Source organism: Brachyhypopomus gauderio, unplaced genomic scaffold (genome assembly GCF_052324685.1).
Source record: "Brachyhypopomus gauderio isolate BG-103 unplaced genomic scaffold, BGAUD_0.2 sc142, whole genome shotgun sequence".
In the NCBI taxonomy this organism is placed as follows: Eukaryota; Metazoa; Chordata; class Actinopteri; order Gymnotiformes; family Hypopomidae; genus Brachyhypopomus; species Brachyhypopomus gauderio.
In genome coordinates this window covers 227,511-252,036 of record NW_027506963.1, presented here as the reverse complement: position 1 = coordinate 252,036, position 24,526 = coordinate 227,511, and the positions used below count along the sequence as shown (strand labels likewise).

Genomic DNA, 24,526 nt, shown 5'->3' with positions numbered 1-24,526 from the left:
TATTTTACCTGCCAGTTCTCGTCAGTGTAGTGGCACGTCACAGTAATGTAAGTTTCTGTTGTTAGAGCCATCCAACAATCTGTTGTAAGGGCTACAGTAGTAGCAGTAGATAGCTTTGTTTTTAGCTCACTCGTATTTTTTTGTAGCGAGCTTCGAAAACGCTCGCCTTCCCAGTGTAGCTGTGATTTTAGGTTGACCAGGTGCACTGGTGATATGCAGGACAGCTGCACGGTGTTCAAATGATAATTGAGTGAGCTAGTGGAACTGTTGTACTTCAATACCGCATTACACACAGAACATTTGACTTCTTTGCCTAAATTACCAATGTTGAAATTGTAGCGACTACTACTCCTCGCAGCGAGTTCCCTAACAGACAGGCACTTGGCCCTTTAAGTGACACTGGGAGAGCGGCGCCTGCGCGCGCCAGGGGAGGGGAAGAGAAGAGTGCTATTGTTTGAGTTGCGTGGAAAATAAAGTTTCCCTCCTTGGGATTTTCTGGATTACGCAGTTTCTGCCTCGTTTCCCGAACACGCTTCAAAATGGTCCCACACCGCACGTCTTTTCGCCCACTTCATTTTGTTTTCCACTCTGGTCTTTCGCGACACGTGTTCACCTCTCGTTCTTACGCTCTGTTCAAGTTAATACAGGAGCGCTCTCTAATGATTAATCGTGATTAATACATTTTGATCGAGTAACGTCTTAATCGACAATTAATCGAAAGTCGATTAATCATTTGCATCCCTAGTTGAAGCAGCTCCACGAGCCGACTCTCCCTGCGATTTAGTCGTACAGTTTGAGCTGGAGCTGAGTACACAATTTAAAATATCGCACAGTGTACGCCCAGCTTTAGCCGCAACATGTTTTGCGTTGAGGTGGTAACGAAGGGTGGAAGTGCTCCTGTGATAAGCGAACTCCTTCCTACATAAAGTGTAAATAACACTACTTTTGTTTGTAGCCTACTTCCATCTGGAAGTTTATATTTAAATTTCCCATCCACCAGCGTAGCCTCTTCAGTCATATCCATCATGATCTTATTGTGCGTCCATATAATCTGTATGTCTGGAACTCGTGCACTGAGAAACATTCCACGGTGCAAAAGTGTCTCGTCCGTTAAATGCGTTAAAATGCGTTAATTTTTTTAGTGCGTTAATTTTCCTGTAATTAATTAATCGAAATTAACGCGTTAAAGTCCCACCACTAATATATATATATATATATATATATATATATATATATATATATATATATATATATATATATAAAAGGGTAGGGGCGAGAACGAGTTTTCAAACCTGTGAATTACAAATCGTACGTGTGTTTACATGGATGCAGCTTCATGGAAAATTCATGTTTAGGAACGTAAAGTGTTACTGGAGCGGAGCTCCTAGCGCTAGATTTGTCGTTTTTAAATATTTCTTTTTAACCGTTAAAACTGCAGAGGACCAAAACCGGCTTTTGAAAAAGTCCCCCCCGAATTACGTCCGTGAGGTTAAATGTACTAAATGTTGGCTTACATTTCAAATATCATGTTTAGCTGAATAAACATGTTATCAACCCCTTTTAATGTACAGTATGTAGGCTTACAAATTCATGTTTAACTGAATAAACCGTTGAACACGAGTAGCCTACATTTTATTGAGCATGTTTTTTTTTCTTCAAGTATCAAAGTAGAACAGCTTTCTCAAGCAGTCATTGATGCATTTTGGAAACAGGAGATGAGCCCCTGGTCTAATGCACCCTCTGTATTAAGAAACCCTATCTCAAAAACTGACTTTTAGTCATTACTTGGGTAGCACGCATATGAGCCATTTTAATATAGATTAATTTCAAGATTTCAGCAAGATTAATCTAGATAAAAAAAATAATAATCTATGCCCACCCCTAATATATATATATATATATATATATATATATATATATATATATATATATATATATATATATATAATGTGTATATATATATATATAATGTGTATATATATATATAATGTGTATATATATATATATATGTATGTGTATATGTATGTGTATATGTATGTATGTATGGGGTGTGACGTCACCAGTCATATTACAACCATCAAATTGATAACTTCCCCTTGTGGTGTGAACAGATATACATTACAGAATACATCACATGTCAATCATACACATGTCTCAACACTCCCACTTATGAGTGACTTGTATCCTGTACAGTTTTTAACAATCAGGAAAAACCCAGAAAGAAATCAAACATTTACAGTACATACAATACTTAACATACAATTCATCAAACACTTGCACCAAACATAACTCCCGAGAATTTCATCAATGTAACCTTTGAGACAGGCTTGGTCACAGAATCTGCTATCATTTCATCTGTAGGACAGTAAACAAGTGTCATCTTTCCTTCTTTAATGGTTGACCTTATGAAATGATACTTGATGTCCACATGTTTACACCTTTGTCTGCACACAGGGTTCTTCACAAGTGCAATAGTGCCCTGGTTATCCTCATGAACAACAGTTTGAACATGTTCATAGGAATCCATACCCTTCAGTAATTGCTCTAAATAGATACACTCCTGTATTGTTAGAGCTAAAGCCATGCATTCGGCTTTGCATGTCGATAACACTAGTGTGGGTTGCTTTTTGCTTCTCCAAGATACCAGTGAGCTGCCTTTGCTCATGCTCACACAGTAGCCAGACGTGCTCCGTCTGTCACTTGTGTCTGCCCCCCAATCTGCGTCACTGTATGCGCGGAGGCCTAAACCATCTGCTTTTCCTGAAAGTCAGCTGCTTGTCTGTGGTACCTCTTAGGTTACACAGTACAGTACATGTTTTACTGTAATCCAGTTTTCCTCTGTGGGATTTGCAAAATGTTGTAATAATTTACCTACCGCAAAACATAGATCAGGTCTCGTACAAGTAGCTAAGTAGATGAGACTACCTACAGCTTCCCTGTATTTCCTTACATCAGCCATCTTAGATGCATCATCAGTGTAGTCAACCTTTTGTTCACATGGTGTCTCGTGTGTTCTGCACTCCTGCATCTCAAATCGGTTGAGAATCCTTTCAAAATACCTCTGTTGTGACATTGTTATACAATCATCAGATTGGCTGAAGTCTCTGCCTAGAAAGTGCTTCAGCCTGCCTAGGTCCTTCATCTTAAACCTGGTGCAAAACATTGCCTTCACTTGCTCTAAACTACATGTGTTGTTCGCCGCGATGATAAGATCATCCACCCAAATGACAATTATCACCTTCCCTGCCTGTTCAGATTCTTTAGTGTAGACACAATGGTCCGCTGGGTTCTGTGTGAAGTTGTCATTTATCAAACATTTGTGCAGCATCTCATTCCAGTTACGTCCTGATTGCTTCAGACCATAAATAGACTTCTAGTTTACACACTAGGTTTTCTCTCACTTTCTCATAACCACCTGGTTGATCCATATAAATGTCTCGGTCTATGGGTGCATGTAAGTACGCCGTCTTTACATCCATTTGGTGTAGTGCTAAATTTTCTTGGGCTGCCTTTTGCATGACTACACGCACACTGGCCATGTTGGCCGTGGGGGAGAACGTCTCGCCATAATCTATCCCCGCTCTCTGGCTATATCCCTTCGCCACAAATTTGGCCTTGTACTGTTCACATCCATCACCACCCTCTTTAATAGAGTATACCCACCTTCCTCCCACTGTTTTTCTGCCCTTTGGCAATTTGGTCAGGGTAAAGGTCTGGTTTTCTTCTAGTGACTGTATCTCCTCGTCCATTGCCCTCTTCCATTCACCTGCCTGTGGTGATGCCATAGCCTGTTTAAAGGTCAGTGGCAAACTACACACCGCTCTGTAGCAGTAGTCAACACTGGTGAGTGTACTACAGGGGTGCCCACAATTTTTCAGCTTGCGAGCTACTTATAAGATGAGCAAGTCAGAAAGATCTACCTATTTATTTTTTAGCGCCGTGTGTCGATCGTTGACGGGGGATCGTAGTCATTCATCCACTACTTTTTAATGTCATGCGATCTACCCACACTTCCTTCGCGATCGATGTAATGGGCACCCCTGGTGTACTATCATCATCTCCACTATCTTCATGAGTATAATCACTAAGATACCTCGGGGGCTTACGCTCTCCAGTGGGGTATCTCCCACTGCTTGAGACCTGTGGCATCACCCTGTGGTGCTCCTCGCCATCATCTCCTGGAGATTATGAACTGTCTGTCTGTATGTCTGTGCTCGTAGTACTGGGCTGAGATGCATCTGTCTTCTCACTATTTATAATGGGGTCAAATCCTAGGTCCTGAGTCTGAGTCTCGCTCTCACATGTTGTCTTTGTGATAAGTTTGTGAAGAAGTTTTGCAGTTTAGCCTTGAACTCCACCAGTTTCATCCCCGCTGAACTCCGCTGTATTTTTCTGGAAGTCCCCCCATAACCATTGCCATCATCAGTCCCTCACTCGGTGCCTCGCCTGCATCTCTGAGCGCTGTGAATATTTGCTCTGCCCGGATAATGTTCTCAGTTACAGTTTCTGTATCCGCTTTCTTCAGCGAGGTCAACGTAATGTACAAGGAAACAATCCGTGGCCTACCTCTGCCAATGTAGTGCCCTCTCAGCACTTGTAGACTCTCACATCTCTTGTTTTTAGTGTCTCTGAATATCAGTCCCAAACTCACGTTGTCCAGCAATGGCGCCAATGCGCAGTATGCGTCAGCATTCAGCTCATCATCCTTGGCTCGTTCCTCAGCGGTCAGCGGTTCAGGAGGCTTGTTCAGAATAGTCTCTTTTAATCCAACATGGTGCATGCAACACAGCATCCGTTCTTCCCAGAGCTCATATTCTTCAGCTTTACTGTCGAACGTCGGCCACTTTGCCTTTTGGTTAGCTATTCTTCTCAGCTTTAGCTTGGCTCTCCGGTTTTACCGCGCTAAACTAGCTATCACACTTTCTCTTGTTGCAACAATTGTTGTTGTTCCTGGGCCCATAACCTGTTAGCAGGAACACCACTATCACAGCAGGAATCCAACGGTTGCAACATAGAAAGAAACAAGACTAAATCTTTCTTCAGCCTCTAGGGCAGGGGTGGCCAACCCGTCAGAGACCAAGAGCCACTTTTTTTTTACTGTGTTACGGCAAAGAGCCACATCATACACGGACATGTAAATTAGAGGTGTGCCAAAAAATCAATTCATATATCAAAAATCGATTCTCATGTACTACGATTCAGAATCGATTTTAAATGTCCCAAAATCGATTCTAAGTCGTGGTGAAGTCTTGCGTTACGTAATTACAAAATTACGCGAGACTTTACGCAGCATTTTCTGGGACACACTCATGCGCAGAAAAGGTTCAAAACAGATGGAGGAAAGAGATATTCAACCTGTCCGGTCTTCATTTAAGGCAAAAATATGGGTTCACTTTGGTTTTTGCCGAATGCCGGGGAAGACCGAACTGGACACAATGTAGCTCGTGTGCAAGGTTTGTGTAACGCGGTGAGCACGGGAGCGTTAATATAGAGAAGGGTGAGAAATAATATAGAGAAGGATGGACCCAAGTGCCGGCTCGCAAAATCAAGACATTTGACACTCAAATGTATTAGCGAGAGGGAAACGCGCACAGCGACCCAGAACGAACAAACAAAACGACACAGAAGACTTGACGCGCAAGAGGATTGAAACCAAAACCGCGAGGGCACGGAGTAAATAGAAACAAAAAACCAATGCGGAAAATACAACGCGTGAAAAATAACACTCAACCGTAGTGAGACGGGAGGAAGAAACAAAACAACAGTAACTAAAAAACAGCACGGATAAATGCAACTCGAAAACGAAACCAAGGACACCAGCAGAAGTAACTGGCAAAAAACGCTGCAGCAAAATAAAACCCTTCCCAAAAATAAAGGCAAAACGGATAGGAAGACATACAGGATTGGGAAAACTTGAGATGGGTCAGGAAGCGACGCATGAGATACTCGAATAAGTAAAGAGAAAGCATAACGGAGAGAGGTGGCGAGACACCATTAAACGATAAGCAATCACAGAGAAAGCAGAGACTGGCTGAGAACGTACGGTTACGCCGGTTTAGTCTGGGACTGACTCTGGTGCCCCTAGCGACGGCTGGGGGAACTGCATCTGAGCCAGCCCTGACAGCTCGCAAAATGAAGCTCAAGAATTTTGGTAACAACAAAAACCATTTTATTTTACGAAAGCACTTAATTTTTGTTAATTAAATGTGAAAGACACTTAGTTTTCTGTATTTATTGTTCTGTCTTGCAAAGTAGACTGTAGTAGATCATGCAGATTTTATAGACTGAAGCAGACATTTTTATAAATCAAATAGTGTTTTGAATCGAAAATCGATTTTTGAATTGAATTGTGGCCCCCAAAATTGGAATCGAATCGAATCGTGAGATAGTAAACAATTCCCACCCCTATTGTAAATTGTTGACGGGGGGAGGGTGTTGAGTGTAGATTGTTGACGGGGGGGGGGGGGGGGTTTAATGGGCAAAAAATAAGTGTGTGTGTGTGTGTGTGTGTGTGTGTGTGTGTGTATGTATATATATATGTGTGTATATATATATATATATATATGTGTATATATATCTATCTATCTCTCGATCGATCACCAGTAGTTGGCGAATTAGTAACTCGTGTGAGCCGCAGGTTGGCCACTACTGTTCTAGGGCATATTCATTTTAATAAACAAACTGCTCTAACTGCCATCACGTTGGGAGAGTGCCAAGAGAGAGAATCAAGTGCAGTACATTCATGTGTGTGTGTGTGTGTGTGTGTGTACACACATGTGTAATGTATGTATGTATATATAATATATATATATATATATATATATATATATATATATATATATATATATATATATATATATATATATATTAGTGGTGGGACTTTAACGCTTTAATTTCGATTAATTAATTACAGGGAAAATAACGAACTAAAAAAATTTACGCATTTAACGTATGAGAAACTTGCACCATGGAATGTTTCTCAGTGCACAAGTTCCAGACATACAGATTATATGGATGCACAATAAGATGAGCATGATGGAGATGACTGAAGAGGCTTTGCTGGTGGATGGGAAATTTAAATATAAGAAACTTCCAGATGGAAGTACAAACAAAAATAGTGTTATTTGCACTTTATTTAGGAAGGAGTTCGCTTATCATAGGAGCACTTCCACCCTTCGTTACTACCTCAATGCAAAACATGTTGGGGCTAACGCGAAGGTCAGTAATAACTTGGCTGTTAAATGTATTCCTAGTACGAGCAAACAGTGTTGCCAGTCAACACTCGACCACATGTCGGGGTTCAAATTAAGAAACAAAATGTTAAAGTCCACGTCAAATTGACCAATTCACTGCACTCATCTATTGGTCTGTGTAGTAGACTGGTGGAAAAATAAACAATATGTTGAAGTTTATGATTATGTTCCCTGATTCATTCATCATTCAAACTTAAATTAATATTTCTCATGTTAAATACTGAAATGCGATAAAAATGCGATAAATACGATTAATTTATTACAAAGCTACTAATAAATTTTTTTAATCGCGTCCCACCCCTAATATATATATATATATATATATATATATATATATATATATATATATATATATATATATATATATATATTAGTGCTGTCAATTCCAGGTGCCGCAATTAAAAGTCCTCACCAGGATTTTGCTCAAGCTTGCTAGACAGCACTAATATATGTGTGTATATATATATATATATGTGTGTGTGTGTGTGTGTGTGTATATATATATATAGGCTATATTACACATACACACCACCGTTCAAAAGTTTGGGGTCACATTGAAATGTCCTTATTTTTGAAGGAAAAGCACTGTACTTTTCAATGAAGATAACTTTAAACTAGTCCTAACTTTAAACAAATACACTCTATACATTGCTAATGTGGTACATGACTATTTTAGCTGAAAATGTCTGTTTTTTGCTGCAATATCTACATAGGTGTATAGAGACCCATTTCCAGCAACGATCACTCCAGTGTTCTAATGGTACAATGTGTTTGCTCATTGGCTCAGAAGGCTAATTGATTATTAGAAAACCCTTGTGCAATCATGTTCACCTGAAAACAGTCTAGCTCATTACAGAAGCTACAAAACTGACCTTCCTTTGAGCAGATTGAGTTTCTGGAGCATCACATTTGTGGGGTCAATTAAACGCTCAAAATGGCCAGAAAAAGAGAACTTTCATCTGAAACTCGACAGTCTATTCTTGTTCTTAGAAATGAAGGCTATTCCATGCGAGAAATTGCTAAGAAATTGAAGATTTCATATTCATTTATATGGTTAATCATGAGTGTTTTAAAACTATGAAGTCTTTTTGTTAGCTGCTTTCTTTCTCTTTTCTCCCTCTCTGTTGTCTATTCATTCATGTATTTACACTCTATGTAATTTAGGTTACGAAAGAAAGATGTCCTCTCGCCACGGGTATTCCACATTTCTGTGTATGACGGACATGTTTCTCAGGGTTTTGCCCAGCTCACAGCGTTAGCGAGCCTGGTCATAGAGCGCTGGTACATGGCTCCAGGTGTACGAAGAGTGGATATCCGGGAGAAAGGTGTTAGAGGAACTTTGTTCATCCCTCCAGGTACAAACCCAAACCTACAAACACACTCTGTGATAACCTGACGTCTCCACCTTATAGACATCAATGGGCACTTAAAGGGGAGAACAGCCAACCTTGAAGTGCTGATAGATGAAAAGACTGAGTGGTAGCGTCATACTGCTTAAAGAGTATACTGCTTGTTCCTCTTCGTTTGGAAACGTTTGCACAGTAATACATCAAAATAAGGGGTACCTAATGATCTAATGCACATTGACGTCTGTCTGTCCAATAAACGTATTGCCTCAAGGGAGAATCAAAATGATGTGTGTGTGTGTGTGTGTGTCCAGGCCCTGGCCCATTCCCTGGAGTGCTGGATATGTGGGGAGGGGGGGGAGGGTTGGTGGAGTATCGATCTGCCCTCCTGGCATCACACGGCTTCACTTCTATGGCGCTGGAGTATCTGTCTCCAAGGAAATTAAATAAAACAAAGGCTGACATCAATTACTTTGAGGTAAATAATTTTGTTCTTTTTCCATGACACTTTCACACACCTTTATGCCTGCGCTACAGGCCTATAAGTATGGAAGCAAGCTGTTGCTCTGGACTGAACAGAATTGGTCCTAATTTGACACACTTTAAAAATATTGCCATAACTATTCATATAGGAGAGTACTGCAGTTCTGAAAACAAACACTAGGAACATAGAGCTTCTTCTTATCAGTTTGAGTTGGCCGAGTTACAGAACTGTGATGTTCTGAAAGACATGTTCAAGCCCAACAGTCTTATTGACTTCTATGCCGCACTCCCAAACGACACGTACCCTAACATAAAAAAACACGCAATGAAGATGTCCACACTTTTTGGAAGCACGTATATCTGCGAACAAACATTTTCGCACATGAAACTCCTGAAAACTTCGCTGAGATCAAGATTGACAGATGAACATCTGCATCAGTGTTTGAGACTGGCTGTGACTAGAATGGAACCTGACATTCAACTTCTCACCAGCCAAATGCAGGCCCACAGTTCACACTGATGAACATACATAGGTAAGCTCACTTTTCTGACTTGAATGAGTCATTCTGAGTATAAACAAATATGATCATAAAATCTACTGGGATAAAATGCATAAAAAATGTATTGTGCTGTGTAGGTCACAAGGAAGTTGATGAGAGAGAAAGGTATCTACAAGCCTTCTAGAACCTACAATCTACAAAAGGATTATAAGGAAGGAACACGAGAACTTTGAGGGACTACTCATATGAGTCATTTAAGGAAGAAATTCTGTTCTGACAACTTTACCTGTTAAGATGTGCACGGCACAACAGAAAGTTAATGTTCCACAGACTTTTTTTTTTCTGTGAAGAACCCAGAGAGCATTTTTTGGTGTTATTTATTTTAATAATGGTGTTATTTTTTTCTTAAATAGTGTTATTTAGTTGGTTAATAGTGTTATTATTTATTACCAGACTTTTTTCTGTGAAGAACCCAGAGAGGATTATTTAGTTATTATTTCATAAATATTGTTATTTATTTTGTTAATGGTTAATATTTAGTTTGTTAATAGTGTTATTGTTTATTTCTTGACTTTTTTGTGTGAAGATCCCGGAAAGTGTTATTAATGTTTGGTTATGTGTCGCTTTCTGAAAACAATAAATGTTGCAGCACCCCTGTGATTGTCAAACTTTTCTGTTTCAAACTGACCCCGGCCCCCCATCAGAGAAGAGAAAAGTTATTTGGCCCTCGCGGGAAAAAGTTTGGGGACCCCTGATTTAAATGCAGTATTCATGTTGTTGGTCATGTTTTCTTGTGCCTTGTCATCTTTACAGATGAATAGGCTGATACTGTTAACTCAGTATTTGTCATTTCGCATACTGTGTGTGTGTGTGTGTGTGTGTGTGTGTGTTGTAGATGGCATATCAGATCCTGCAGAATCATGCCATGGTGCAGAGAGACAGATTGGCTCTGTTTGGTCTCTCGTTTGGCACGTCTGTCACCCTCTCCATGGCCGCCAACTCCAAAGTCATCAAAGTGAGTTTCCCTTAAACACACGCTTTATCTTTTGTTTCATGTACTGCCACCAAATAAGCATAAATAATACAACCACAGATGCACAAATTGTAATAATTTTTGTGTATGTGCATTTACATGGGTGTTTGTGCATTTGTGTTTGTGTGTAGCCCCAGTGTTGTGTGTGCGTTAATGGCAGTCATACTCCAGTAGTCACAAAGTCATGGGATGAAACCTTTGACAACGTGACCAAGTAAGCACTCAAATTATTTCTTATTATAGAATAGATTTACATATTAGAGAGGGAACATTATCACGTTCGACTAAATTACAGCTATGATGTAATTCATGACACATGACCACATGTGTACTGTTGCTTTTACAAAACAGTTTTACAAAATAAAGAAAAAATTAAGCTGAAAAGAGATTTTTAGTATGTTTTAATATTGTAATTTCTGTCCTACAAAATGTACTTCCACAATGAATAAATTAAGTTACCGTACTTTCCGGACTATAAGCCGCTACTTTTTCCCCCATGATTTGAATTATGCAGCTTATAATGAGGAGCAGCTTTTCTGTAGATGTTTCTTCACCTGTCAGGGGGCGGAGCAGAAAGTGAATCAGGTGGTAGGTCAAAGTTGTAAATCAAAGAAGAAAGTGCTCATTTTCATTTAGCACATGCAAGCAGCAGGCACGACGGAGAAACAAACGTGTTGTGCCAAATTCCCAGTCCCCTTGTTTGCACACGCATAAAGACGCTACAGATAATATTAGTGAGTTACAGTGACTATAACTTAGTTCATTGAGCAGTCTAGTTTTGTCCTAGTTTTGTTTGAATGTTTTGTGCTAAGCGCGATTCAAACCAAAGGATTCTTATTTTCAGCATAGGAATTCAGCATAGGAATAATTACCTTTGCGCTATAAAGAAAGATAGATTCACAGGTTGTAACTTTGAACTGCTTCTTGAAGCTGTGTCAAAAGTAGTGTTGCACGGTATACCGATACTAGAGTAGTATCGCGATACTTCGTCATTAAAAACGGTACTATACCCAGTTTGCGTAGTATCGGTGCTATAGGACTAAGTGCGTTTTTTTTTTTTTTTTTTTTTAAGAGCATTATTTCCAAAGAGTGCCACACGGGGGCAGTGTGCGTGTACAGCAGTGCAGCGCTTGCCTCCTCTCTGCAGAATAAGAAGAAACCGTGTACGATGGCTGATAATACAAGCAATATTGCGGACCGTCCTCAGCTTGTTGAAAAACTACACGCACGAAGCGAAATATGGAATTATTTGCATACATTTCAGACAGTCATGGCAACCCCGTGGACACATCAAAACCGGTCTGCAAATGGTGCTTTAAAGCTGTACCAACCAAAGGAGCCAATCGATTCTTTTGACATAAAATGCGCTTTCGTTTGACCCACCCAAGGTGCCGTAATGCACAGAACAGTTGGTAATGCTGAAATGGCAGCTAAAACAAACGCAGTGTGTTCGCAGCCCGTCTTAATTAAGCAAGGAAAGCAGCAGAAGTGCTGTGTGGAAATACTTTGGATTCGAAGCAGATACAGATGGAAAACCGAAGGACATGAACAAGCCAGTTTGCAGGCGGTGCATTCGGAACATTTCAACGAAGGGCGCTAAAGCCTGGTTTATACTTGACGCGCCGCGAGCAGCGCGAGGGTCTGCGCGGCGAAAATGATGTAATCGCGGTAGCCTCGCGCGCTGTCAATTCGCGAGGTCGTGCACCTTTTTAGAATTTTGTAACTTAGCGCGCGCCGCAGCGCAATGAACAGTCATGTTTGTAGGGTTCATACACCAACAAGGTGGAATTAAAGCACTTGTACGTCACTTTCAAGGTCCATTTCAATATTTCCCAGCACGTTAAACTTTAGTTAAATATGTATACATATACTCGAAATTATTCGCTTTTTTATCACATTATTTAATGGTTGTTTATTTTCAAAACGCCCAATTTTAACGTCTTCACGTTCTCTCATGTTTCGTCCTAGAATTACAAGAGGCTCGTATTTGTTAACGTAATACAAAAGAACGGTTCAGTCAGACAGCTATTTGTTTCAAGCATTTTCAAGCACGCGGACAAGGTGTGCGGACTTGCGCGCTACGGTCACTCGCGAAAGTTTAAACCTAACTTAACACAACGAATCTGGCCAAACACCTGAAGGCACGCATATTTGTACAAAACATTCCAAGAGGTTGGTGATTATTCCCATTTCTAGTATTATAGCTTACAAAATTATGTGTCCAATTATGGTACTCTAGCAAATGTCATATTCTTGGTTTAAGAGCCGTAAGTGCGACAGCATACAGGGAGAAAAAAAGTGATCGTACTACAATGGATCAATCATCTATGAATACTGAACTCTAATACTGAAGTTTTAGTTACATAAAGAGTTAAAGTTGTTTAAAGTATACTTAAAATACACGTTTTGCACTAGCCTTTTTTAACTTCTAAATGTGAATTCCAGAGTGCACTAGTATTATTTATGTTAATTTATATTAATGTGCAATTATTTATTTTTCTGTTTTAATGTGGTAGGGACTACACCTTTTATTTATTTGACATTTGTGAAACAAAATACAATATTCATTTGTTTGTTTATAAAAAATAAATAAAAAGCCTTTAAAACGGAAATGAGCACAGTATCTGACTTTGGTATCGAAAATCGTATCGAATTTCAATACTTTTTAAAGTATTGTATCGAAGTTGTAATTCTTAGTATCGTGACAACACTAGTCAAAAGTGCTATACAGATGAGCTGGCCAAGTTAGATTTCCTTGGAAAGGAGAGTGGGGGTCAGCGATTCCAACACGTACCATGTCATTAGCAAGACAAAGGGCACTAATCGCCTCACAGCAGGAAAGTGGGCTACTCGGTGGCTGATTTTCCTCGTGAAGATTTTTGTGGCGTTTGCAGTCCTAGTGTTAAGTGAAACAATATTTTTGTTCAGTAGTAGCTAGCTAGGTGGCACAGTCCGTATGCTCGACCCCGTCTATACTGGTGGGGGTATCCTAACGAATGTGATCAGAGTTGGGGCGGAAATACTGTCCTGCCTAGCAGTTCTAATGCGCATGCTCTGTCTCCAATTTTCATCTACTGCGCAAGCGCATCCAAGATGAGAGCGTCCGTGCGGCCATCTTGGTGGCTTCAAAAATTCACAATGGCAGTCAACGGTGACGTACCGTCCATTATATATACGGTCTCTGGTTGAGGCCAAGACGAGCTTAGGCTTTGCCCTCAGTATATCAGTGACAATGCAGATATGTCTCTTTCCAAGATATGTGATTTATGATTTATGTTTTTTATTTTTTATTTATTTTTTGCTTTTTTTAAAGAAATTTTGACATTTTTTTTCTGACTTTTAGATGTGTAAATAAAATGCGGGTAGAGAATAATCAGCTCATCTGGAGAGACATTATCCTGCCAATCCCAACAGATCCTAGTTTGAAAGTGGATGTAAGTTACATGATGATTATTATAATAATGTAAAATATATGTTTATTTACTATATTGTGCTTCAGTGTAGTTTGTTTTACTGCAGAATATTGTTAATGACGAATGGGTGTGTATCATATTTTGTGTGTATCTGAATGTGTACAGGTTTGTACACATGTGTTTGTATCTTTTTGCCCATAATGAAGTACAGTATAACACACAGGTTGGCCAGATAACTTGTCCAGTGCTGTTGGTGGTTGGTGGTGATGATCAGAGCTGGCCCACTCTGGAATCTGCTGAAGATGTAAGATGATACCCGTGTGCCATAATATACATACATAACCTATAGTACACAGTATAATGTTTTATTTGTTCTAGTAATACTGATGTATTTTATGTTGCATAGTGACCACTGACTCATGTCACTGTTAGTACACGAAAATTCTTAAAACGCAAACACAACACACTGATTGTATTTTTTTTAACTAGTATAACATCCTGCATACCGATTTTCAGCCATCTCAGGGTACCCGCGGGTCCTTAAAAAGTCTTGAATGAATGATCATTTTCATATATGTACAACTTGAGATATCTAGTTTTATAGTGGACTATGTCAGGCATCTGAGGAATTTTAAAAATGGCCGCTGGAATGTAGCTGCACAAAGGGGTTAACCTTCCATTTCCAAACAGGACTATAACTAAGATAAACGATTTTATGTTCTAAAAATGTGATCTAGGTTGATTTTGACAGCAGAGCAGCCTACTGGCAAAAAATATAATGAGTTATGATAGCTTGTGTGTTAGCTGGTTTATTAATACATTCACATTAAGAATCGACAAAGTGATTATCTGGGATTTTCAATGTTGTGCAAAGTAGGTTTGAGGGCACTTTGTGTCTTTTGTTAACTTACCAGGCTAGCTACCACACAGAGACCCCTCTTGCAGGCACAGTACAACAATGGGAATCAGTCCTTATGTCAGTGGGTGCATAGGTCAGTTGGCAGTCTGGTAGTCAACCAGCTGCTTGGTGAATACTCAGCAGCCACTTTATAACACTCAATATAGAAACTCTTGTATGTCTACAATTAAAGTCTATACTCCTTCTGCTGTGATTCAGAATGTGTGTCATGATTTAGCCCTTTCTGACCACAGTTTTTTACCACAGAACCCCTGATGGCTGGGTATTTTTCCATGGTGAACCACTCTTAATTCAATGGTGGACTACCCAAATAATTTCGACTGTTATAAGAGGCTGACAGGATGTGCATATCATACAGGGTAGTTGTCCATGACGAGACAAATCTGTATATCTGTGTTAATGTTCATATAAAGTGGTGAAGAGGGCTGTAGATTTAAATGTTTAGTATTTATATATTGGTCAAATTCAACAGATTAGACATTTCAGAGTTCATGTGCAAAATCACTACAAAGTGTTCTAAAGTCTGTTTGAATTACATTGGTACAGACTGTAACCAATGTAATTCAAAATAACCAGTATGTGGAGTTATGTTTCATGTGCACTACATCATGTGTATTTTAATTGCAGTTTTGCCTTTTGACTTCATATAGTCCTTAAATGTTTTTAGTTTCCTGGAAAACTACCAGGCTAATATTTGTTGTTACACCTTTTTCTGCAACTGCTAAGAATGCTAGCTAAACAGCAGTATTTTGACAGCTTGCTGGTAGTCCAAGTGTTTTGCCATGTCTGAGAGTGATATGTTTACACTCAAACCTTGTATCACTACAACTACCAACACAGGAATTAAAACCTGTACCAAGAAGCACAAATAACCATAGACAGAAACATACAATTTAAGAACAAGGACAGCAAGTGCTATCTGCCGAGTTAGTGCTCATTTAATTAAGTACTCAACAAACAGATGAGTCTTCAGTCTATGTTTGAAGACAAGAGACTCTGCAGTCCAAGCATCTAGTGGAAGATAGCTCCACCATCTCAAAAATAGGACAGAGAATAGTCTTGAGTTTTGTGTTCCCTTATACTTTACCAGGTGTTTGGAGTTGAGCTATAACCCATTGTTTGTTTAGCACCATCTATTGTCCACTTCCCATAGATTCAACAGATAATGGAAAAGGCAGGAAATCTTCATCTGCTCCAAGTCCTCATCTACCCTGAGGCAGGTCACCTGATTGAGCCACCATACACACCACACCACCGGGCCACCAACTTCATACTGCAAGATGGCAAAGAAAAAGGTACGTGTACACGTAATTAGAGATGCGACCGATCCGATATAATATCGGTATCGGGGCTGATAATTACGTAATTTAACATATCGGATATCTGCCGAATGCGGCCGATCTACTTACCGATCCATTATCCAGTCTGCAACTTCAGCTGGACAATAAATGTGCCGTAACGTTAACACGAAATGTTCCAGTGATCCGGACTCCACAGTTTACCTTCAACCCCCAGCAGCTTCAGTCTGCAGCTGGCTGAAAAATGACCGTGATAATGAACTAAAACAGTGATTCTCAACTGGTGGGTCACAGACAGCTTGTAAAAAATGTAATAGTCTATTCTTCTAATTTTGTACTCGTCTTTTATCTTGAGAAAAGGCAGAGACACATGCCAGGGCTCCAGACTGTGACTAAAATGGTCGCAATTGTGACCCAAAATACACTGCTCAAAAAAATAAAGGGAACAGTTAAACAACACAATATAACTCCAAGTCAACCACACTTCTGTGAAACCAACCTGTTCAGTTAGGAAGCAACACTGATTGTGAATCAATTTCACCTGCTGTTGTGCAAATGGAACAGGACAACAGGTAGAAATGAGAGGCAATTAGCAAGACCCCCCCTATAAAGGAGTGGTTCTGCAGGTGGGGACCACAGACCACTTCTCAGTACCTATGCTTTCTGGCTGATGTTTTGGTCACTTTTGAATGTTGGTGGTCCTTTCACACTCGTGGTAGCATGAGACAGACTCTACAACCCACACAAGTGGCTCAGGTAGGCGAGCTGTGGCAAGAAGGTCTGTCAGTGTAGTGTCCAGAGGCTGGAGGCGCTACCAGGAGACAGGCCAGTACACCAGGAGACGTGGAGGAGGCCGTAGGAGGGCAACAACCCAGCAGCAGGACCGCTACCTCCGCCTTTGTGCAAGAAGGAACAGAAGAAGCACTGCCAGAGCCCTGCAGAATGACCTCCAGCAGGCCACAAATGTGCATGTGTCTGCACAAACGGTTAGAAACCAACTCCATGAGGATGGTATGAGGGCCCGACGTCCACAGATGGGGGTTGTGCTCACAGCCCAACACCGTGCAGGACGCTTGGCATTTGCCAGAGAACATTAGGATTGGCAAATTCGCCACTGGCGCCTTGTGATCTTCACAGATGAAAGCAGGTTCACACTGAGCACATGTGACAGACGTGACAGAGTCTGGAGACGCCGTGGAGAGCGATCTGCTGCCTGCAACATCCTTCAGCATGACCGGTTTGGCAGTGGGTCAGTAATGTTGTGGGGTGGCATTTCTTTGGAGGGCCGCACAGCCCTCCATGTGCTCACCAGAGGTAGCCTGACTGCCCTTAGGTACTGAGATGAGATCCTCAGGCCCCTTGTGAGACCATATGCTGGTGCGGTTGGCCCAGGGTTCCTCCTAATGCAGGACAATGCTAGACCTCATGTGGCTGGAGTGTGTCAGCAGTTCCTGCAAGATGAAGGCATTGAAGCTATGGACTGGCCCGCCCGTTCCCCAGACCTGAATCCGATTGAGCACATCTGGGACATCTCGCTCCATCCACCAACGTCACATTGCACCACAGGAGTTGGCGGATGCTTTAGTCCAGGTCTGGGAGGAGATCCCTCAGGAGACCATCCACCACCTCATCAGGAGCATGCCCAGGTGTTGTAGGGAGGTCATACAGGCACGTGGAGGCCACACACAATACTGAGCCTCATTTTGACTTGTTTTAAAGACATTACATCAAAGTTGGATCAGCCTGTAGTGTGTTTTTCCACTTTAATTTTGTGTGTGGCTCCAAATCCAGGCCTCCATTGGTTAATAAATTTGATTTCCATTGATGATTTTTGTGTGATTTTGTTGTCAGCACATTCAACTTTGTACAGAACAAAGTATTCAATGAGAATATTTCATTCATTCAGATCTAGGATGTTATTTGATCGTTTATTTTTTGAGCAGTGTATTAACTTGCAAGTAATATAATTATTTCACTCGTCAGTGGCGACAGGTGATACAACATGGGTTTTTATGGGTTAGGTTTTTTTGTCATTGTAAAAATATCCACCATTTTCTTTTGAGTTTGTATTTTAAAAGTTAACCGATATGCTGCAGCTCCCAACTTGGTAAATTTCATTTCACATTCGCATATTCAGAATTCTTTCTTCAATAACTAAGTTAAAAGTGCCAAAAGACAAACATCTACAACTTTGTTTACATCATGAATAGATGATGTAAACATCTAACTTTTTTTCTTAGGTCCAACAGCACAAGTTAGGTGCACCCAAATTTTTCGACTGCATCACATTTAACACCGCAGTTTTACCGGTTTCACTTTTTTTATTGCTGTCCATATAGACAATATTGATTTGTAAATAAGTAACTAACAATTTGTTGCACACGACATCATTGCTGTACGTTGGGTTTACATTCAAGCCATTTTTCTTCTGAAGAATTATTTCTGACTTGAATTTAGTGAAGGGAAGTTCTTCTTTTGCAATATTGTAGGCAACGTTAAACTTGATTATCATCTCTGCCTCATCTGATGATCTGTGTGCTGCTGCCTGCCGGTGAAAGGCAGAGGGGAGCAGTGTTAATTTTGACAGCAATTTCTGATTTAGTTTTAGTCTTAGTCTTTTGACTAAAATGTAATTTAGTTTTGGTCATAAATTAGTCATTGGAGTTGTTTTTAGTTTTAGTCGACTAATTATCATTAGAATTTAGTTGACTAAAATATAAATGGTCATTATATACACTTGCACAAAATGAAATTTAATAACCAGTTACATAATATTATTGTTTGTATGTGCAATATATACAAAAACAGATTTCCAAACAACTTTATTGACCTGAACTTGTAGCTATTGAGCATAACAATAACAAAACATTGAAGACCAGTAGGCACGCTCTACCTAAAAACATATGGAGTTTGTTATGAACAATACATATTACATTTTATATAAAATGGTGTGCCGTAAAAACAGCAATGCCATAGCCCGCAGATGTCGTTTCATTTGTCGCATTTTTCCCGACGTCGTCGTCCCACATGGTTTACACACCGACTTGTTTTTCTCAAAGTCAAAGGAGAAATGTGTCCATATATCGCCGCTCATCTTTCTCCCTGCTGACGTTGTCGAGTTAACTTGGAGTTGAATTTCATGAGTGACCACAGTTCACAGGCTAGTATGGTCTTCCCAGGTTCTGAGCGATGTGAAGACTTTAGTTCTGATTGGACAGTAACCCGGTTTGTCCCGCCTCTCCGTGTACGCTAAAATAGTTATGGTTGGATCTCTCCTTAACTTATCCCTACCTTTCTCAAAATAAATCAGGTCTGATTGGATGTCGTCGCTGGCCAATATTTTCGTCTCGTTTTTATTAGTTAATGAAAATGTCCATTAATTTAATCATTGTTTTTATCCCTTCGTATAGTTTTTATTTAGTTTTCGTCATGAAAAAAATGTTTGTTGACAAACTATGACAAAATTTATGAAGTCGCACTCTAGAGCCCTGCTCCTGTCACCACTGCAACGTCTAAGGCACCGTCTACAAATGACCTTAATATGTATACAACTTGTTTTTATCTTATGAAGAATAATTTAAAAACTATTGAAATTATTGCAGAATTATTGCCTTTACAACCACCGTCCATGTTAAGGTAATTTGTAGACGGTAACATTTAAAATAACATGCCTAATTCCGAATATGCGAACATGAAACCAACTTAACCAGTTACAAGGAAGACAAAGACATGTTGGATGGCAGAGATCCTAAATAACAGTTGATCTGTTGCTTATTAGTTTGTATATTATTATGGCGCCTAGAAAAAGTTATTGGTGCCTGATTTTTTCCTTTTAGGACCTACTGGCTCCTTGAGTAATTTATTTGTCTGGAGCCCAGCATGCAAACCAATCCTGTTGCCATGGTAACCACCAATTGTTTACCCTTTTAATTTGTTATAACATTATAATGTTCTGTATAAAATTGGGTCACGACTTTATGACGATGAGAAAATGTAGGACCCGGGATGAGACAGACCAGTTGAGATCCCCTGAACTAAAGAGCTCTTGTATCGGTATTTGTATCGGTGTCGCTATCGGTATTGGCAGTTATATATCGGTATCAGATCGTAACTGAAAAACACTGGATCGGCCCATCACTACACGTGATATTGCACTTGTACCCTGATATTGTTATGATGTGTATATGCCCAGATCTTGTGTGTGTGTGTGTGATTATAGTGCTCCTGCTCTGGGGTGGACAGACCAAACCGCATGCAGATGCCCAAGAGGACTCATGGGAAAAAATTCTGGCCTTTCTACAGCAACATCTCTATCACACAACCCCACAAGCAAAACTGTAGTGGTGCATCATTTGTAAGGAAGAGGATTTGAATAGAGAAAACCAAAATAATTTGAGAAAAACTCAAATAATTTTAGAAGTAGAAGCATGATTAACAACGGGAGATGAAGGAGACCTAAAGGGAGGTTGTCCACTCTGGGGGAAAAAAGGAGATCCCCTTATGGGCAGCTGTGTCTGAGCAATCATCATTCAAGTCTGCTACCTGTAGGAGAGCTGGTAGGCTGTACCCACAGCATTCTCAGTTTTGGTGTCTGTATTGTAAGAAGTTGTCTCACTCATTTTTTTGTTGGTAAGTTATAAGGTTGTGATGGCCTACCATCGATCCTGTCATGTGTGGCTAATATGATAAGAAAACATTCTGCTGATGGTTTTCGACTACAGTCCTTGAAGTTAACTGCAAGTTAGTGAAGCATCCAGCTGTAGCTTTATGCCAGTTCCTGATAGTTCTATTCTATTCATTTTTTCTTGCACTAAGTGAAGCAACACTTCACTAAGTGAAGCAACACAACTAGTTTACTAGTAACATATTGTAAATATATGGAAAAATCGGAATTTAAGCCTTAACTTTATCTACCAAGATTGTTGTTGACTTCTTCCACGTTTTGGCTTGGGGTCCTTCACCAGCACCACCTTCCATTGCACCAATAACACAGGGCAGCCCACAGACTTGCCTGACTTTTAGTCTGCGCTACTAAACATGGATATTGCCCGATGCAGTTACATTATAAATGGCAAATATTGGTCGATATAGGCCGCCTTAAAAAAATATATATATATATATATTTCAGAGTCTACAGCAGCTTATGTTGATGGAGCAATTTAAAGTTTTAAGGTTGTCCCATTAAACATCTATGGTGGGATCATATGGGAATCCATAAGACACAGGAGAAGATATCGAGGCACATTTACTGGCTAAAAAGGCATAGGATTGTGGTGGCCTACTGTCGATCCAGCCATGTTTAGCCTGAAAATCAGACCATGTTCTCAAAAGGTACCTTTGCAGCTAAGAGAAGCAAGCATTTGTTCTTGACACTACTGGACATGACTCAGGTGTTCTTGTATGATTGTGTCCAGCTTTACTTCATATTTTTTTCTGATACAGATCTATTACTGATATCTTGCATTTGAATGCCAGATATTGTTTCATAAAAAAAAAACACACACCATGGACGTATAGTTTAGTTAGTTGGGGAATTAGTTGGATCAGGGTACCTGCAGGTCCTTAAGTCTTAGAATGTCTTAAATTTAGTTTTACATATTCAAGGTCTTAAAATGTCTGGAATTTTAGGAGGGGAGGCATTAAATTATTATAAGTGTGTGTTGCTCAGTTTTTCTGTTTTATTTTACCGACAATATCATTACCATATCCCACAATATCATTTCCGCAATGGCCGTATACTCCGCCTGGTACATGGCAGTAGTCACCTAACAGGTGGAAACAGCAGACGAATGCTTTAGCTGCCTAACAAGCTGCTTTTCTTATTTGAGTGCTGCGGCGGGAACAACAATACAAGGCTCCAATGCAGACATGAGTAAATGTCGATTCAGTGAAGTGGCTGGAGGATGAAAAATATTGTGGCTGGCTGAAACCTTCCAGTGATTTGTATGAGGCGCGATGTGAACTTTGCTGAAAAACATTCAATCTTGGTACAATGAGCTGTAAAGCACTTGATTCTCATGAAATCTGAAAAACACAAGCGATATGATAGCACTCATAAAAGTAATATGTGTAACCCAGGTATAAATATTGCTCAGTGGATTAAATGTAAAATAATTAATTATTCGCAGTAATTATATAAGCATATTTATTTTACTTCTTTGAACCAAGGAAGTAGGCTACTAGCCAATCAGGTTTAAGCCCCTCCTACCACACTCACAATTTTAAGGTTGGTACAAACTTTCTCTCTTTTTTTCTCTTTGTACTTGTTCAGCACGGACATGCAGCTGAGCTTTCCGTTTTAATTAAACTGTTAAGTTTTGACTGAACGAGAGACCATATCCAGAAGGCCCTAGAACCCCATCTTGACATTGAATGTGTTTAACGAGCTTTGGTCAGGTTTTATTGGAGCTTTGAGACAGTCCAGCAGGGTCAAAGTGGAATCCCTTCCCATTGGCAGCAACTCGAACGATCCTGATGCCTCCTGTCAGGTTTCTTGAACGTGCGGAACCTTGAGGGATCTAACAGCTCTGATAGCAGGACACCCCATCCACTGGTGCCATTCTTGAATTCTGATTTCTCCGGTAAGGAGTGGCGAGCCAAGTCCTGAAACAGGAAATAAAGAAATTGCATGCAGAAGAGAACACTACAGAACTGGACTGAGACACACGTTTCTATTTATTATTTTATTCTGTTTACCCATTCACCTGATCCATGTGCATTGTGTACTGATGTGCTGATAATCTCCAGGTTTGTAAGATCCCCAAATTAAAATTTTCTTTACATGGTCTCAGTCGCTGAATTCGTCCTCCAAAACTTACCAGCTCTTTCACAAGCCTAGATCTGGTCCAAACAGTATACGGAACACCATTGCCAGTGTTGAACCCATTACACTTACCCATGATGTAATGGCCCTGAGACGAAACTTAGTGAGGCAGGACACTGAAAACACACTGCCTTCTAACATCAGTCTCCCCCTTAGAACCATGGCAGATTTGGATCAGACAGAGGTCATCCTAAGAGATCTGAAGGAACTTCAAAAGATGGTAATTTTCCTTACATAAAATTTAAACTTTGTGACAGGATCTAGCAAGAGTAATAAATTACAACCAATAACTCACCTCTTCCGTCCTCTCCCCAGTATGCACAGTGCTGAAAATAAAAACATCTCTTATTAGCATAAGCGTGCAGACATAGACATCATGTGGTGCTAAAGCACCACCAACTCTGCCCTTTATCAACAAAAGTGCCCTTTTGAATCTTCAGTTTAAAAAATATATATTATTATTAACATTTTACTGAGGTCTTTTGAAAACCTGAGCGATTAAAAACTGCCCTGAAATGAGCCACCACCTTGCACACACCTGACCTCTCTCTTTCTTTAACACCAGATGCGCTGCAGCAGCAGTTCAGTTCAGCGAGTGGAAGGAAGCGTCTTCAGCACAGCACACACGCTCACAGATAGACTTCTTCTCCCGTCCCCACCAGCCAGGTCACATACACATCAAGTACAATCGTACCGTTTGCCCTCCAAGCCCAACGTGAAATCATTTTGTTGTGCAGTAAAATGTCTCATACAGCACCAAACTACTAAGCATTTTAGCCGACTGGTCACCTGATAAACTAGTCACTCTAGCCCAAAGATAACGTGAGGTGACCACATACAAATAATTAAGGTAGAGTTTGAAAATCTATGTTCAGCTATGTTAAGCTGAACATTTTCTGTTGTATAGGTTTTGTTAGGCAACATAAATTAACACATTCATTTGTGAAAGAAGAAATGGGAAGTTCCCCATTACCTGTGAAAAATGCCCATCTACATTCATGTAGACAACATGACAACACTCAGTAGCCTATAACTCCTTCTCCTACTTTCTGGTCTTTTTACTGTCTTAATTGTAGGCCTATATTGATTTACTAATTGCAAAATATATGCAACAAGGCCTGCAGACAGTGGAACAGAAATTCTTAACAATGAAAGACTTAACAATGACTGTAGGCCTATATAGTTAATATTGTATATGGATTTTATCAGTTGGTGGTGTGACTTTTTTCCATTGAAAACTCGCGTTTAGAGAATATTCCAAATAAAAGTTACATTTCATTCAACATATGCATGCAATTTTTTTAATAATGAAGTGTTCCACGTGTGCTAAAAAGTGCCCTTTTACCTCCCTGAGCACTTGCCCCCCAAAATGTCTGTGCACGCCACTGCTTATTAGTATACCGGTCAATAAGGCATATAATAGAAACTTTTTGACTGGCTTATCATTCATTACATACC

At 40.0% G+C, this 24,526-nt stretch overlaps 1 protein-coding gene across 3 annotated transcripts in view; it reads left to right on the top strand.

Annotated features, from left to right (window-relative positions):
* The window catches only part of LOC143500352 (peroxisomal succinyl-coenzyme A thioesterase-like), an 85,608-nt gene extending 62,581 nt beyond the window's left edge, over positions 1-23,027 (top strand). For all 3 annotated transcript variants that reach the window (XM_076994465.1, XM_076994462.1, XM_076994463.1), the window contains exons 4-11: positions 8,488-8,608; positions 8,914-9,077; positions 10,478-10,597; positions 10,747-10,829; positions 13,959-14,049; positions 14,252-14,332; positions 16,101-16,242; positions 20,465-23,027. In XM_076994465.1, coding sequence (XP_076850580.1) covers positions 8,539-8,608; positions 8,914-9,077; positions 10,478-10,597; positions 10,747-10,829; positions 13,959-14,049; positions 14,252-14,332; positions 16,101-16,242; positions 20,465-20,586 — 873 coding nt within the window. In that variant the 5' untranslated portion in view covers positions 8,488-8,538 and the 3' untranslated portion in view covers positions 20,587-23,027. The remainder of the gene's footprint in view (positions 1-8,487; positions 8,609-8,913; positions 9,078-10,477; positions 10,598-10,746; positions 10,830-13,958; positions 14,050-14,251; positions 14,333-16,100; positions 16,243-20,464) is intronic.
* Positions 23,028-24,526: the final 1,499 nt, after the last annotated feature.